Source organism: Lipophrys pholis (assembly GCF_963383615.2).
Source record: "Lipophrys pholis genome assembly, chromosome: 11".
Lineage (NCBI taxonomy): Eukaryota > Metazoa > Chordata > Actinopteri > Blenniiformes > Blenniidae > Lipophrys > Lipophrys pholis.
Window position 1 is genome coordinate 14,560,942 of NC_137631.1, and position 16,500 is coordinate 14,577,441.

Consider the following 16,500-nt stretch of genomic DNA (forward strand, 5'->3'; position numbering starts at 1 on the left):
GTCCCTTATCTCTTCTCTGAAAAATCACACCACACAGATAAGCTACAACAGAAATTGTACTTTTTCTACTTTTTTTAAACTTTTTTTTCTTTTTCCCCGTCTACAGCAAATGCATAAGATTCATAAACAACGACCATTTAATCCCCGTTCTAATCTAACTCTAAATGTCGTTGCACCAAGATATAAGAGATCCTGTTTAGACTCACCTTGACTATTCATGGATGTTAAAAAGAATTAAAAACTCCCAAAAAACTGGATGATGTAGTCGATGAATAAGCTTTCAAAGCTGTAGTAGCTTACAGAGCCAGAACAAAATAAGTTCTGTTTATAAAATTAGTGAAAGGACAGGCATCAATAGGGACTGTCTATTTAAATCCTCTTAGTGACGCATGCCTGCTGAAGCCATTTCTTGCTTCATTTTTCCCTTCCTCCATTCATCTTTTCACCTGTGAATCACGTTTTCGTCCTGCCTTTTGAATTTTTTTTTTTCTGCTGTCATATACCTACGTGAACTACTCCACCAGGAAAGGTTGAAGGTCTTGGTCGATACACCAATGATGTAACATCTCTTTACCTTCAAGAAATTCTTTGTTCCATTTTTACTTGAGAAAATGTATAGCTCTTTCTTTTTTTTTGTCAGACCATTCACACTGCCCCTCTCTTTTTCCCTCATAACTGCTGGAGGGACATTCTTCACAGCATTTTGTTCAATGTTTACTTTTCAGCCACATAATTAGCCAAAACTGTTTTTGTGGCTCAGCTTCTCCCCAGATAGGAAGTCTCCAAGGCTTAGCGTGTAATAGAGGCGGGCAGTGTTCAATATTAGAGTTAAGATGCAAACAAATAATTACCCTTCATTTGAAAACACTCAATTAGCATCTATTCCAGTGTAAAATAATGAGCTTCTCCCACTAAGAGGAACCCCAGAGCTTCAGCTGTAATTAGTCCTGAAGATAGGAGCCCAGTGGCTCAGTGGACACCAGCAAGATGACTGTTTTAATAACGAAAGCGCTGGTATCACACCATACACGGACATACAAACAGCACATTTGCCATGTATTTAAACTGTAGGCAACCCAAAAAGCGCGCATTATTCTCGAGGTTGCATTTATGTGAGTTTGGTGTAAATAAGCAACATAAATAAAAGGGAAGGCGGCAGAGAAAGCGAAGAGGCTTGTGGGCTGTGTGGCAATCAATGAGCTCTGCTGTGCCGTTGACATTTCTATCTCAGATGTGCAACAGAGGCTGCCGCTGAGTGCCTTCCTCGAGTACAGAGAAAGAGGAGAGCATTGTGTTTCTCACACATTTATGCGCTTACTAAAGCGTTTTCCATCAAGGTTAGAGGGAATTATCGAAAGCATCATAGGTTGGGGATTATGGTCCTCTGTATTTAGAGTGAATTACTATTATTGCTGCTGTGTGTCTAACTGGCCATTGATGCCTGTTTTTCTTTGAAAGATGAGTGTGATTGACAGCAGTTCCAATACGACTGATTGGCCACCATGCACTTTTTCTGGCCTTAGGGGAATACACTTAATGTACAACTCTGTCACAGTCAATATCAGCATATTAGATCTTTAAGCTCCCATGCTGGGGACTGAATCATTGTATTCAATCCCTGGTGAATGCATACAAACACACATTGTACTGTATTAGTCAGCTGGAATATACGCATGCATACTCTCATTCTCCACAGTCTCTGCTCTGCCACCTTGCTGAATATTGGAATTCTTTTGAGTCTCCCCGCAGAATTACAATTTGGTGATAACAAAAATTAGATTTCATTGTGTACCTTTCCCAGCAGCTCTCACTTGAGACAACTACAGTGTGCCTGGCGTGAAACAAATTTCATGCACACTTCTCAACAAGTGCAGAGCATAATTCCATCATTACTCGCCTTATGATTATGAAAAGAAAACTTTCTTCCATTTGAAATCAGGTTGTAACATTGGAAGGTTGCCGAAGCACTTGTCTGCACGTACAGTGCGATGTGAAATAACATTAGATTACATCCCAGTGAAAGTGTGTGACATTTCTCATTTCGGCACCACTGATCTGAAGCCAATCCCCCTGGTCAATATTTACCTAACAACTGTAGCTGGGGGTGGCTGTAGACCAAGGCAGTCACCGTTGTACAGATCAGGGCAGGATGGATCAGAGCGTGGGATGTAGAATGGGACTGTGACACTGCGTTCAGTCACCCTGGAGTCTTAGCCCTCGCCCTGGCTGATAGTCAGCAGATTGCGCACATTCTCTGCTGGACGGTAGTAAAAGTAGGTCCTCTGATATTGAACATCACGAGCTAAACCGCGTTGTTTATTTTTTTATTTCACTGCTCAACAGTGAATGGTGGTTTAGGAAAACTGCATTGGTAAAAGATTATTAGTGAAGAGAAAAGCTCAATTGAAAACATTGATCTGGTGAGTGGGCTGAGAAAATTGTGAAAAAAAAACAACAAGTTGCGTCTTTGTGTCTCATGTAGCTTTCAGACTAAAAGGATGTTTTTGATGAGCGATCTTAATGTCGGTTGCTCTTAAGCTCAGCCAACTTGTTAACTCCCACATCCATCTGTATTTCAGAAGTGCACACTCTTGTAAGTTCAAAGTAGTTCAAGTTGCAATCTCGAAATGCTTGACATTCACATCAGATGAACCAAGTTTATACATCTGTAAGTTCAGAAATTATGTCATTTAAATACGCACAGAATTGAAGTTCTTCGTGTGGTTGCACAGGAGGATCCAAGCACTGCAGACTCAGATGAATAATTTTTCCATGTTTAATCCTAATTAACATAATAACTCTGATGTAAGAGGATCTGTCTTGGCGTATACGCCTGCAGACTCATAGATGTATTCCTGCAAAGTCCACTACAAGAGAGTCTGATCCCATTGTGGTAGCTGCTGTTGCATTTAGATTCTGGTGCTGTTTTGTGCCTTTTATTCACTCTTAACACAAGTCTGGATCTCAGGAGATGGCTTATAAGTGAATCAGCCAAAAATGACCACAAGGGCCTTTTTCATATTTAGTATTCACTGCTATAACTTAAGCCTTTAAGGTGTCATGGGAGAAAAAAGCTTCAGGGATCACAGAGCAGTCACAGAGCTAAATTACATCACAGGTCATTTGGAATTGCTGACTTGAAGATATAAGTCCAATATAAGTTCGCCTTTTGTGTCTACTGGCTCCACGGGGAAATATGTGGCTCCTTAATTGCTCAATGCTCTGCTATATTCAACAGTTAGTGACTACGTAGTAGTGGATGTTCTGCCTGCTCGTGAATTGCAGAAGTCCCTTGTGTCATTCAGACTGAGAAACGTTTCACCAGAAAATTCACTGCCTCCTGCCCCTGCCTGCTTTTTAATGTTGTGGACACAAGTTTTGACAATTCCTAACTGCTCAAAGTGTTTCCCTGTCAAATAATACACCAAAGGGATTTCAAAAATATGAAATAAGAAAAGGTGAACACCGTGGAGGTCAGGTGTTTGGGCGAAAGAAGAAATGAAACCGTTTTTCTCATTTTGTTATCTTTCATGAAAGTACAAGTTCTTTTCACTGTTTTTGACTAGCAGAGTTTTACTGTGGTCCTTCTTTTTACTACGCACTCTTTCCCCATTTGTTAGCGTTTATGCGAGTACAGTATGGTTTAGGATCATATGAAAAGTGAATGATATAGCTTCCTTTGAGATGTAAATACACTCAAGAGCCGTCTATATGGTATCTGAATGCCCGACCTTTGTTTTCCTATTACTCTTGAAGATTCTGTCTGAAGCCAATAAAGGTTTTAGGATGATTCATAATTAGACACATTTAACCGAATCTACCAGCTTTGGTGATGTTTTTGACCTATTTTAATGCATCGGGGGCAGCTTGTGCCGAATGTTTGCCAATAAGTTTAAATGCAGCGAAATAATTTCCACAAGGAGGTCAAAAAAATATCTACAATCGTGAAAAAAAATAATGAATGTAGTCCCATCACATTAGAATAAAAAATAAAACGGACTATTTGTGGTGATAGCAAGTCTGTACTAAATCTATTTAAGTCATTCCTGCCCAGCGTCCTACCAAACTGCAGGCTTTGCAAGCGCACTGTGACCTAAGTCATGGATCAGACTGTAACAATTTCTGAACTCAGCAAGCAAGTAACAGAAGAAAAGCAAAGTAAGTCGAGCCACCTCTTTTCACCTCCGTCTTCAGAAGCAGCACTGCTACACAAAGCAGGAAAGCAAAGTGACAAAAACAAGTTTGAATAAAGCCTGAGGCCAGACTGCTGGTATTTCAACAAAGCGACAACCTGGGCTCAACATTTACACCCACCAACCCGCCAAATGGGAAAGAAACTGTCTTGGCGTGTTTCTCGGCCAAATGTCACGAGTCACGACGAGAGATGCAAATTTTCTAGAAAATATCAGAAACCTTGGGTGATGGTTTCCTTGTTGGTGGGCCATAAGCACCTAGGGTATGTTGTTGATTCTGTTTTGGTTTAATGACCTTCATTGTGGCCGCAGGAGCACCATGAGGTCACATGGAGTTCAAAGGAGGCCATGTGTGATTGACCAGGACCATCTGGACATGGATTATTAAATATACTTGGCAGAGAAGAAAGACGAAGTTTGTAAATGGGGAAGAGATAGTGGCATAAGAATAAGGATAACAATTTTACTGCCACCCTCAATATTTAAATTGGTTTGCAGATAAATGGTAACACCTTAATCTGCTTAAATGAAATAATAATCAAAACTCCCAACAAAAAAATTTGGAAATTTTTGAAAATCGTATGTGACCTGTAACTTTCGGAATCCAACTTGCACACACACACACACACACCCACACAGATAGATAGATAGATAGATAGATAGATAGATAGATAGATAGATAGATAGATAGATAGATAGATAGATAGATAGATAGATAGATAGATTATTTATTGTATTTATTTTGTTCAGTTTTTTTTGTTTTGTGTATAGATTTACACATTAACTTTTAAGTCGAATCATTATTGTTGACATTAATTATTTGATATCTGTGCACATCTGTTCAATGTGGTAGTAGGGAACAGAAGATAAGAGCGAAAGTGTCAAACATTTGCAACTTCTGGCACAACTCGGGGAAGAGTGTAACGGGCAGTTTGCCTCTAATGCAAACTCAGAGCAAAGTGGCAGGGTGACTAATGACCTACAGTGCTCTCAATTATTATCGCTCACACACACACTCTGACACGCACACCCCACCGTATGATTTCCTCTTGTTCAGGCTTCGGTGAAGTATGACTCAGTCGCTCTCATGGGCATTTACACCAACATTTCTGTCTTAATCTCAATTTGCTAAGATCCGTATTCGCCAGGCCTAAATGAGGACATCAGCAGCACTCTAGGAAATAGGTTGTCCCACAGAGAAGCCACCCTGGTTGGAGCATGAATTAGCTTTCTGCCCCACTGCAGTCAATGTGAAAGTGAGTGTCATTAATTTCTTGGGTCGCATCTTTCATCACACCTTGTTCTCCGCATCATTCGGGAGCTTTTTTGCTCTGATATTTTTTAAAGACCAGGCGTCTGTAAGGTCATTTGCTTATTATCTAATATAATGGCTGCGTCATAAAGTCAGCCTCAACTGAAGACCTGGCACCACAGTGTCTTCACAGTGTTCTGTCAGAGTAATATGAATGCACCTTTATGCCCTCCTTAACTACATTACTTAAATTACTCTATATTGCTTATTTGGCATGTTTATATCTGCTTGCTATCAGGGCATTTCATCACTATCTTTTATTGGGGGACTTAAACACATAAGCTGTTTTCCATGTCTATACAAGTTAAGAATTTATTTATGTGGATTATTTTTCTCTTGCCTATCACATTTTTAATCGCTCCATGATTGTATTTTCGCAAAACTGTCACCTCACAAAAGGCGCCTTATTCATGTCTTCAACCATAATTGCATCTTGTGTGGACTCCAAGTGGAACCAAAAAGAGAATTTTCACAAACACAGGAATTTCACTGATTGACTGACTGATACACACTTTTTAATGTTAGAAATACCACACTAAGTGATTCAAAACCAAGTCCTACTTACAAATATTTGACAAATGAAGTCAAATTGGCTGGCGCGAGGATGGCAGCTTTATATCAGTGCTGCCAGACTAGGCCTCTAAGCTCCAGCCTCCAGTCTGGTCGGCTCGCAGACAGCCTGCCTGCGCAATCAGCTTGCAGCCCCAGGAGAGCCTTCCATCCTGCTGCGTCTGCTCTTCTCCGTCCTCACACATCCATCCTGCCTGGTCGGCCTGTCAAACCCTGCTTTACCCCTCCCTCACCCCTCCTCCTCTTGCTTCCCTTCATCCCCACTCTCCTCCTCCTCCTCTGCCCCCACTCTTCCTCCGCTCCACTGGGCTTGTGAAGGTGAGCCAGTCCCCAGTGGCACTACTGTACAGATTGCATTGCTTCCTCTTCAAATGGAGGCTCCTCTCTTGTGAATTCCCATGTAAAGAGTGGTTGGGATGTTGTTCATCTTCCTCTTTAGCCACTTTTCATTTAGTTATTTTAGTTATTATGACACATTTTTTTCTGTATATCCTCATTAATTATTATCTTGGTTACTCTCTGGTCAGTTGTCCTTGATATGGCTCCAAGAAGCTCAGACCACTTGGTGTGTTACTTAAAAGCAAAGGTGATAGGAACACCCCCCCCCCCCCCCCCCCCCCCACCACCCCCACCCCCACCCCCACCCCCAAGCTTTTAGGCTTGTTTGGTGACAGCTGTCAGTTGTCCTTAAAAGCTCTTTTATGAGCAGGACGTGTGAGGGAACAATGACAGCCATACGCGACATGCTTCGAAATAGCCCTAAAGTAACGTTATACGTCTAATAGATGTCTCTGATCACTTTTGATAGATAGCGTCTATCTGCAGCTGTTTCATGAATGCCTTTAGGCGCACTTCTCTACGTGACATTTTTACCAATCTGATGAAAGCCTAACTTCCTACATCCTAATTCCAGGTTAATCTGATGTTTGCTGCTGTGTTGAATAAACATGTTCTGTTCTCGTTTTGTCATTTACAAAGCCATGCCGAAATCATTGGATTTTTTTCACAGTCTCACCGGAAGGTTACAAGCACAATACTACCCACTAAACCCCTTATTACTAATATGCAAATTTAATTTTACTGCTTAATTAAACCAAAGCAACACACATCTCACCACACATCTATCTCCCTCTTTATTAGCTCCACAAGACTGCAATATATTTAAAGATGTTTCTGATCTGCTGCCACTCTCATGTAGGTTATTAAGTTGCCAGTATATTACTTTCATGTGGATGCAGTCCTGTTGAATGTCACTGAAAGGTAGAACCTCAAATATATTCATATATAATCATCTGATGTCTTCAATTAATTGGACCATTGTAAAGTCAGTGTTTCCAGCAAATGTTTTACAGTAGATCACAATAGAGTCCACAAGTCAGCCTAATGAAGAGAGAGAGAGAGAGAGAGAGAGAGAGAGAGAGAGAGAGAGAGAGAGAGAGAGAGAGAGAGAGAGAGAGAGAGAGAGAGAGAGAGAGAGAGAGAGAGAGAGAGAGAGAGAGAGAGAGAGAGAGAGAGAGAGAGAGAGAGAGAGAGAGAGAGAGAGAGAGAGAGAGAGAGAGAGAGAGACTCATGACCCAGCAACTGTCATCTGGCTGTCAAAAGACACTTACAGATATTATGCACATGTCGTGGTATAATAAAATATTAGTTCATTTGTAGTGACACACACATTTATCCAAACAAATGGAGAAACAGATTCTGATGTATTTATGAGTATTGGCAGGAAAAGCTAGGATCTGAAGTTGAAATGGACATGTCTGGTTTAAGCTCTTTCCCGAAGAACACTCTCTGCCCATTTGCTTGTGTGCACATGAATGCCTTGGTGAGCACAGAGTGTTATCTGGCCATCCTGTTGCTGCAGGTGAACTCATTGCCTTTCTCTTTGTGTTTGTGCAGGTTTTTGGAGATTATTATCACTTCAGGCACCATGCTGTGGAGAAGAGGGCTTTGTCGGCCACCAGGGAATGCACATCAGACTGCAAAAAGAACCACAGGTAAACTATTGTCAGCTCTCACACAGCTCATTGTGGAAGTCCACGTTGGCAACAAAGGCTGAAAGACAGATTGGATTACACACAGAGAGTGTGTATATCACAAAGGAAAAGGATTGCCAGCATCAGTGACAGCCTGTCAAACTCAGTATTCTTTGCAGTCCACACTTGTCCTTCCATCTGTCCCCCTGACCCAGTCCAAGGTACCACATCGCTGCAAATATGCAAAATATATTCTTCCAACAAACACAACAGCTGTAACTGTCTGTGCTTGGCTCTGCTTTTATACCGTCATTTAAAATCATTATTTGCAACTATGTTGGTTCAAGAAAACTGGCTTTAATCAAATATCCAAAAATGGGAACATTTTCTAAATCATAATTTCAACTCTAATTTGGACATCTGGTTCTGAATTTAAACAGTGACCAATCACCAATTTCTAAACAGCTCATGAGAAGTTGAAAAATATGAGTTTTAGTATGTACCAGACGTAGTGCCGCCAGTATATAAATGCCAAGATAGAAGAAGGAAGTTCTTTTTTTCCGTCAAGGGATTAGGAGATAAAAAGTTTCACTTTGCACTTATCTACAGTACGGTGCAGCTTCACTTTTTCTACACAATCTGTTCGTGTCCACTAATCAAAACAGCCTGTATTGGGTTTTTGTATTTGTGTTTCTGTTTATTTAGCCGAACAATAACCCTTCTAAATTGTTAACATACAAAATCATTTTGTACCAACATCGAACGTTTTGGGTGGTTTCTTTTCTGTGATGAAGTTCATGCGCTTGAGAAGAACTCATTAATCAGCATTGCTAGATAACACTCTTTACACTGATTCACATTATCAACATTGCACTTGAGTTTTGAGTACATCGAAATATGCATCTCCACCCTCCTGATCAAAGCCCCTTTAACCACAGAGAAAATACTGCTGTTCAACACACTAGATAAAAAAATAAAAAAATAAAAAAAACATTTACATGTGAATAAAAATGGTAATTAGATGAAAAAGTTATAGAATGTCACACTGCCGACTTATGAAGGCAGCAGGAGCTTATATGAAAATTGTAATTGTGCTGTCGATGCCAAGCCCTCTTTTGGGTTTATTATTCAATAAGAAATCCAATGAAGGGTTGTGCGAGGAAACAAAGCAAATGCCCTATTCCAATTGGCATTGTGCGTGCGTGCGTGCGTGCGTGCGTGCGTGCGTGCGTGCGTGCGTGCGTGCGTGCGTGCGTGCGTGCGTGCGTGCGTGCGTGCGTGCGTGCGTGCGTGCGTGCGTGCGTGCGTGCGTGCGTGCGTGCGTGCGTGCGTGCGTGCGTGCGTGCGTGCGTGGAGGCAAGAGCTATTGTATGTGCCAAGGTTAATACTGTACATTCTTGAGTGCAAGAATGTCTAACCTTTTGCAAACTGTGCTCTTGGCCTTTTCTGTTCATATAAAGATGAGATGCTGACAGAAGAAATGACTCTCCGACCTGAGTGGGTAAAATGTCACAAAGGTCAGATCAACAAAAGCAGAAGAACCTCACAAATGTCACTCAATCTTTCTTTGGTATCTCAAACGATGCAGTTGGATCGGCAAAGTCAAAATGGTAGAATACATAATGGGTTTTTTTCATTTACAATGATTCGATGATTTAAGTTCTTAAACGCCGTCAAAAAAGGTTTTGAATTCTTTGAGATTATCTTGGGGTTTTTTGTAATATTCATAGAATGCAATCTCAACTGAATCTAAGTTGGCAACTTTATCAAGTACCAATGTTAATATTCGTCAAGTAAAACTGGTTGGCTAGGTAAAGTTTTATCACAGTGATAAATAATGATAAGCTTTTTCAAATCTGCTACATATTAGACATGTATTGGGTTTTATAACGAGAGAGAGATCAATCATTCCTTCACTTGATGTGAAAGAATTGCCTCTGTAAAGTCAGGGCCAGACTGACTGGCAAGCTGGAAAAGTCAAATATGTGTCAAGACCTGGGCAGAGTGGTATCACTGCGTCTGCACACGTCTGCCTTTCCCTTTTATTATTTTCAGCTTTGCTGGCACCAGACTCGGCAGGGTGCTTCCGCCATGTTTACACTGGAAACAAGGGAGACAGCAGTGGTAATTGCTGCATTTAAAGTGAATTAAGAGGCACCTGACTGTTGCTAAAAAGGGGGCCATAACTGAGCGAGAACAGACTCAGGCCATCTGTAGCAAGGAAGATCTGCCAAACAGCCCAAGGACTACAGCCCAAGACAAGCAGGCTGAGGAAAGGACTCATGTGGTCTGACAAGCGCTGAGGCCTCAAGACATCATTAGTGGAGATATGGTGACATTCCCTGGGACCAGTGATGTCAGAGGTCAGGCTAAATGTACACTAACAAGTCTCTGAGCATATGGGTTCACAGGTATCTGTCTGGGCGCTGCAGAAGTACTATGGCTCACAAATGATTGTGGGATTTGAAATCTCAGGAAATCTACAGTAAATGGGATCTGGTGTTGTAACAGAGGTATAGATTTTGTCGTTGTTACTGAGGCGGATTTATTGACATGTTAAACGCTAGCCCTAAGCTTGGTATGCAATAGTAAGGGACAAATTACAGAATGGATTGCAAGTAAACTGCACAAATTAGAAACACTTAACTGAAACATGATGTGTTTTTAATAGCTGGCAGGTAAAGACCAGAGCCAATCAGCAAAGATGGACACTATCTGTTCTGAATGTCACTTAACAATACTAAATGAGAGATAGCATTTTGCAGTTACAACTTGAGCCCTAACAGCAAAGCCTCTGTGGTAAAACCTTATCTCATTTAAAAGCATTTTTCACGAAGGAGATTCCATCTCACGGGTTCATCACTGCCAGAAGGCCATTAGTTCAGGCTAAGACACCACTTGAACCTTCAGCTTTTAATGGCATCAGATTTCTGGCTGACAAACAACAGTTTACTTAGGTACCAACTCAGCCAGAAACAAAGAAAACCTTGACATAAAAAAGTATGACCATTGCCAACAACAAAACAGTTGGGTTTATGTGTGTTTGTTCAAGTTAGTATTTATTTGTGTCTGTGAGACCATCTGATCTTTGTGGAGGAAGTGGAAGAAAAGGTCATGCTTCGCTTGGTTCAAAGAAGACAGCTTTAAAAGGAAATGAAAACGTAACACTTGGATTTGGATTAGTCATTGCTGAGAATTGAGCTTGTTATTATGCTTCCTCTCTGTAATCCAGCAGCTGTAGCTCACATTACCTCCATTGTCTCCTCTTCCCTGCTCCATGGTGCTAGCATGCCACTTATCACCATTCCCTTTGAATAATCACACAGTGGCAAGATGACATTGGCAGCTGCATAAGCGTTTACCATTATGCTTGCAAAGGTTGTTTGTCATCACCGCTCCACACCCCACATTCGCTCTGTGAGAGGAAGAATCGATTTGCTTTTGGGTGGCTGGTCTTGGTTTTGTAGAAACTGCAGTGCAAGGCAGGTTACCGCATATCATAATTTGGAGGGACCTGCATTACGTCTCCCTCATCTACTCATTTGAAGCAGCCCGTCTGTGTAAGAGTACAGGGAGCAGCTCAAGGCCACACTGGACATAATCAGCAATATTCTAAATTTATTATCAGCAAATCCCAACACAACAGACTGAAAACCAATAATGCATTAGTCTGAGTGTCAATATTTTCTGATATCCGCTGCGCCACCCTCCTACCCAATCACTACACAAGAGAAACTAAGTTGATTGTTTTATTTGAGTTGGTTTATCTCCGTAAAAAATGGAAATGTTAGTCATTTCAAGATTACTCCCACAGTATTACCACTGGAGAGGTTCCGCCTCCTTGGTGGGGGAATCAGTGATTTACTGAGGCAGAAGAGTGTATGAGGGACCATCTCAAGATGAAATACTCATAATAAAATAGTCATAAAAGTGAAAGAATAATTTGAATTATTTGCCAGGGATACCGATAATGGGATGCAGTTCCTCATGTGGCAAGCTGTTACTCATCGACTTCCACCCAGGTCCACTGGCATATGTCATCTCTCTCACATGTTGTCAGGATTAGGGTTTAGTCAATTTCTGTTATTCAAGGTACAATTTACACTGTCGATACCTCCTAAGGCTAATTAATGGACCTCACAGTGTCTACTTGGAAGTTTTAAGCACATTTTAATGTTCATAATATGTACTATCTCATTACAGGGTTTGAGTATAGAGACAGGAGATTTGCTGAAATGAAATATCCAAATCTACAAAAATCGGTTGTTGTTATTTGGGGGGTTCAGATATTTATTATACTTATTTTAATTTTTTAGAGATAAATATTAATCTCTTGACCAGGAGTAATATTGGATGTGTGCATTGACAATAAACTGGGCTGGGTAAGGAACACAAAGCCTTTCAGAACAAGGGCCAAAGCCGTCTCTAATTTTTGATTAAGTTTTTTATTCAGTCTTGTTTTATATTCTAACTTCTATTCTATTTATTCTGTGTGTTCTTTTCTGTGTGAAGCAACATCATTTCACAGTGGGATTAATAAAGGATTTCTATTCAAACCAATTTTGTGTCTGTGGGAGAAAAAAAATATTATACTATTTACAATATGATCCTTTCATTAGAATGCAAATGTTCAGATAAATTGAGATGAGCAGAAATAATGCTGCCTTTCAGAATATACCTGTTGTCTACCATTCTTAATCACTTAACAATTCTGTGAGCGTCTCCATATATATGAATATTTATTTGCGATAAGGGTGGACTGTGCCATTCTAATTATTCAGGTTATTAAGAAGTAGTCCCTTGTATCTCTCTACAGCCTTGAAATAGCTCTCATTTTTGAAAAGATTGATGTCGCTCTGTTATACACTACAGTTTAATACCTTTTAAATGCTTTCAATTTGTAGTCTTGTTAAGTATCTTGAATATCTTAAATTATTCCATTGAATTTGGGTAACAAATAATTCCACCCAGTAGCTCCTTTTTGGGATTATAAAACGGTGAGATGGTGGCCAGTTAAATAGCCACTATGTGTAGCAAAACATGTTGATGTTTGCGCATTGCTGTCGCGTTCCATATACATGTTGGTATTTCAAATCTCGCCGACTTAAACCAGAGCAAGCTTTTCATTTATATGGGATTCAGTCCTAAGCTGATTGTGGCATTTCTTGTCAGACTTCAAATTAAAAGGCTCCCTGTGGAGTTCACTGGTAAACAAGCATGTTTATGTACACTGCTACTCTTGAAAACACATAGCGGGTATCTTTGAGCTGGAACAGACAAATTGCACGTCCTTTCTCATTATTGCTGACAAAAAAAGTGTATTGTGAGTATTATAAATAGCTTTTCTTTTTTTTTTTTTTTTTGCAAGCTTTGGTAACCGTTTTTGATTAAAGCGCCACATGGTTTTTTCCCCCCATTTTTTTCTACCTTCCAAGCAAAACCAGCATGGCCTCTTCTTAGTCATCAGACAGGAAAACCCTTAGGACATTGTGCAAGAGATGGAACAAACAGTTTATTGCTCAAGCAGATTACAGTCCTCGCCCATGTGGAGATCCCTCCTGTTTCATGATTGCTTCTTCTGTGCAGTTGTGTTTGTCTAGTCTTTGTCCTTGTCCCAGACCGCAGGGTAGTGCTTATTTCTCTGTGTTGTAATTATCCGGCATCGCTTGGCCTCCAGGAAGAATTGGTTTACACCTTGTTTTTCCAAGCTTTTGAGAGTGTGTGTGTGATCTTATGAAATTGTTGCTGTCGTTAAAGGGCTTATCCAACATAAATTTTACTTGATCTCAATTATCTCAAGATGATGCTAATTGACTCAGCTGTAAAGTGATTACGCTGATGTTTAATTATCTACCATAATTAACAGTATGAATGAAAGACTTTATATTCTTTCCGATATGGCAGTATCAAGATTATCATCTGATTCATGTATCGGGTTGTAATTTTGTCCTGTTAATAATGTGGCGGGCAGTGGGCAGCGGTGCAATGAGGTCACTCGTGTGCAGTTATAAATGTAATGAAATAAGATAAATGTTAATTAGCTCAGGGTCATTTGAATAAGGTTAATGGTTTCACTCTCCAAGGCAAAGTTTTCAACTGGGTGTTGAGCTCCAGCCACGGCAGCTGCGCTGAGCACATCTTCATTCAAGCCACGCACTTTACAGAAGCGTGAAATCATGAAATCCACCAAGTAGAGGAGAGTCGCCACGAGAAATAACACTGAGCAAAGCAAACAAATGGCCAAAAACATCAAATATCGGGGTGGAGGGGGGGGGGGAGTGAAATGCCTAAATAACAACTTGTGCTGTGACAATCTGCCAGGTACTGTAAAAGAAATCCACCAGTTTTTGAACAACTTCACTCCAGTGTTCTACAGAGGTAAAAAAGGAAGCAGGTTTAAGCTTTGCCACCTTCAACAAAAATTTGGAAGCATTTACTGTTGACAATAACATTTCACAGCGGCGTTTACCTCAACTGCTGCTGCAGAAGATGAGGCGTTTGTACTGCGAGCTCACTCTATCTTCTGTCTGCAGGTTCCCTTTGTAACATGATTGCGTCAGTCGAGCTATTGTTTTGAATGGGTTAATCATTAAAAAGCTGAGTTGCCTCCTGCCTAATTACAACAAACTGTAGCGAAAAGCACTTTAAAGCCATCTTTCTCTGTGGTTTTCCAATAAGTTCACCCTTTGTTCTTAGATCACACACATTTTATTTCAATCTTTGTCCAAATCAAAACAGAAAAACATTGTGAAAACTCACATATTTCTCTGTTTGCTCGACAGCATTGTGTAAACATCCACCTGTATCCTCCCGTCTCCAGCTTTTTCAATGTGCAGCACAACAAACACACCAGATGTTGTCTTTGTTAATGAGAACTTGACAGATGTTTGTGACGGGGGCCGCGGTGTTCTGAAGCACATTTCTGAGGAAGCGTTACCTATTAAATTTAGAAAAATTGCCGCAGTTATCAGAAAATGTTTTCCAGCTGGGATATGAAGTGCTAAGATGTTGTGTGCACAAACGGTACAATGAATCAAATTCTGATGATCCTTTCAACTGTCAGTCACGACCGTGGAGGAATATACCTGTCAAAATGTGGAAATACAAGTATGAGTACTAAAACTGGGCAAACATTTAATTACTTTTTTTTTTTTTTTTTCTGTGACACATCTTTTGATAGGAATATGTTGATCTGTTTTCCTGCTCCCACAGACACTGTAAAATGGCATTTGCTCTACCTGGGATAATAGTACAGCTTGTCACCTTACCTTACCAAGCCTGTGGAAATCACAGCAACCAAGATGACTTCAAAGGCCTGAACTCAGGCTCGCTGTACAGTAGCCACTTTGCCTTTGCATCTGAGCAATGAAATAAATGAGATTTTCCTCACATCTCTGCTTCTCTTTCTAGTTATTACGTTTTGAGCACAGCTGGGACCGTGCTTTTCAACATCTTCTTCTGTGGGGAATCGCTGCAGTGTCTGAAAATAGAACATTAGTAATGACACAAAATCATGTGAGGATAAGTGTTTAAACTGTGAATATTCTCTTAGTGGGTTGTGTGTGTATCTGTGTCTTGGCACCACAGGTCCTGTGGGCAGAGCAGCAAGTGGTGAAAAAAAGGAAGAGGCGGGATGTCTATGAAGACCCAACAGACCCTGATTTTTCCAAGCAGTGGTACCTGGTGTGTAATTCTCTCCTTTCTTTACATAAAACAGCATACATGATGTAATTTGCAATAGCACCCCTGCTAATGCATAAAAGCCACATTGAAGTACTGCATTATGAAAAAGAAATTCAAGTAGGTCCACAGTCAGAGAGCCTGTGTAATGAGTTTTCATTTTTATTTAATTCTTTCAGAATGCCACATTAAATTGTGTGGTTCCCGAAACGGGCCCACTTGGCCTTCAGTAACAGCTCTGTAATCACTTCTTCACATACCTGAATGAAAGATACATTCATTGTTGTTGTGATTGAAGTTATCAGTTCGAGTATGGTCCGTCAAATAATCATGAATTGAATCGCTGGGTGTTGGGCGAAGCCTCATTCTTGTCATCTCCACCTTCTTCACAAGGCTCTCTGGGTGTAATTTATAATTCAGTGCATCCGAGGATGTTAGGTTGAAAGTCAAATTACACGTCAGCATGGCTCCACCACTGAACTGTATCACCTGTGAAACATTGATAGCAAATGGTCCTGGCTCTATGTCTCTTTCATTATTCACACCCTCTCTCTGAGATGCTTCAATTTGCCCTAATCTCCCCCTTTCTTTCTCTTTTATGTGCACAAAACCTCTGTCACAGCAGCGGATTAATGACAAGATTGACTATCTCAGGCATAAATCACCAATGAAGAGAAGTTGTAAAACAACCTCTGCCATTCAGCATTGGAGTCTTTATCCTGTGTAACCTATTCTCCAGAGTGCTGACTTCAAAAATAATTAATTAATTAAA

The 16,500-nt window shown here is 40.5% G+C and overlaps 1 protein-coding gene across 1 annotated transcript in view; it reads left to right on the top strand.

Moving 5' to 3' along the window:
- furinb (furin (paired basic amino acid cleaving enzyme) b) overlaps positions 1-16,500 on the top strand; it is an 81,333-nt gene that overhangs the window by 31,029 nt on the left and 33,804 nt on the right. The window contains 3 exon segments of the mRNA XM_080475998.1: positions 7,972-8,017; positions 8,020-8,069; positions 15,636-15,731. Coding sequence (XP_080332124.1) covers positions 7,972-8,017; positions 8,020-8,069; positions 15,636-15,731 — 192 coding nt within the window.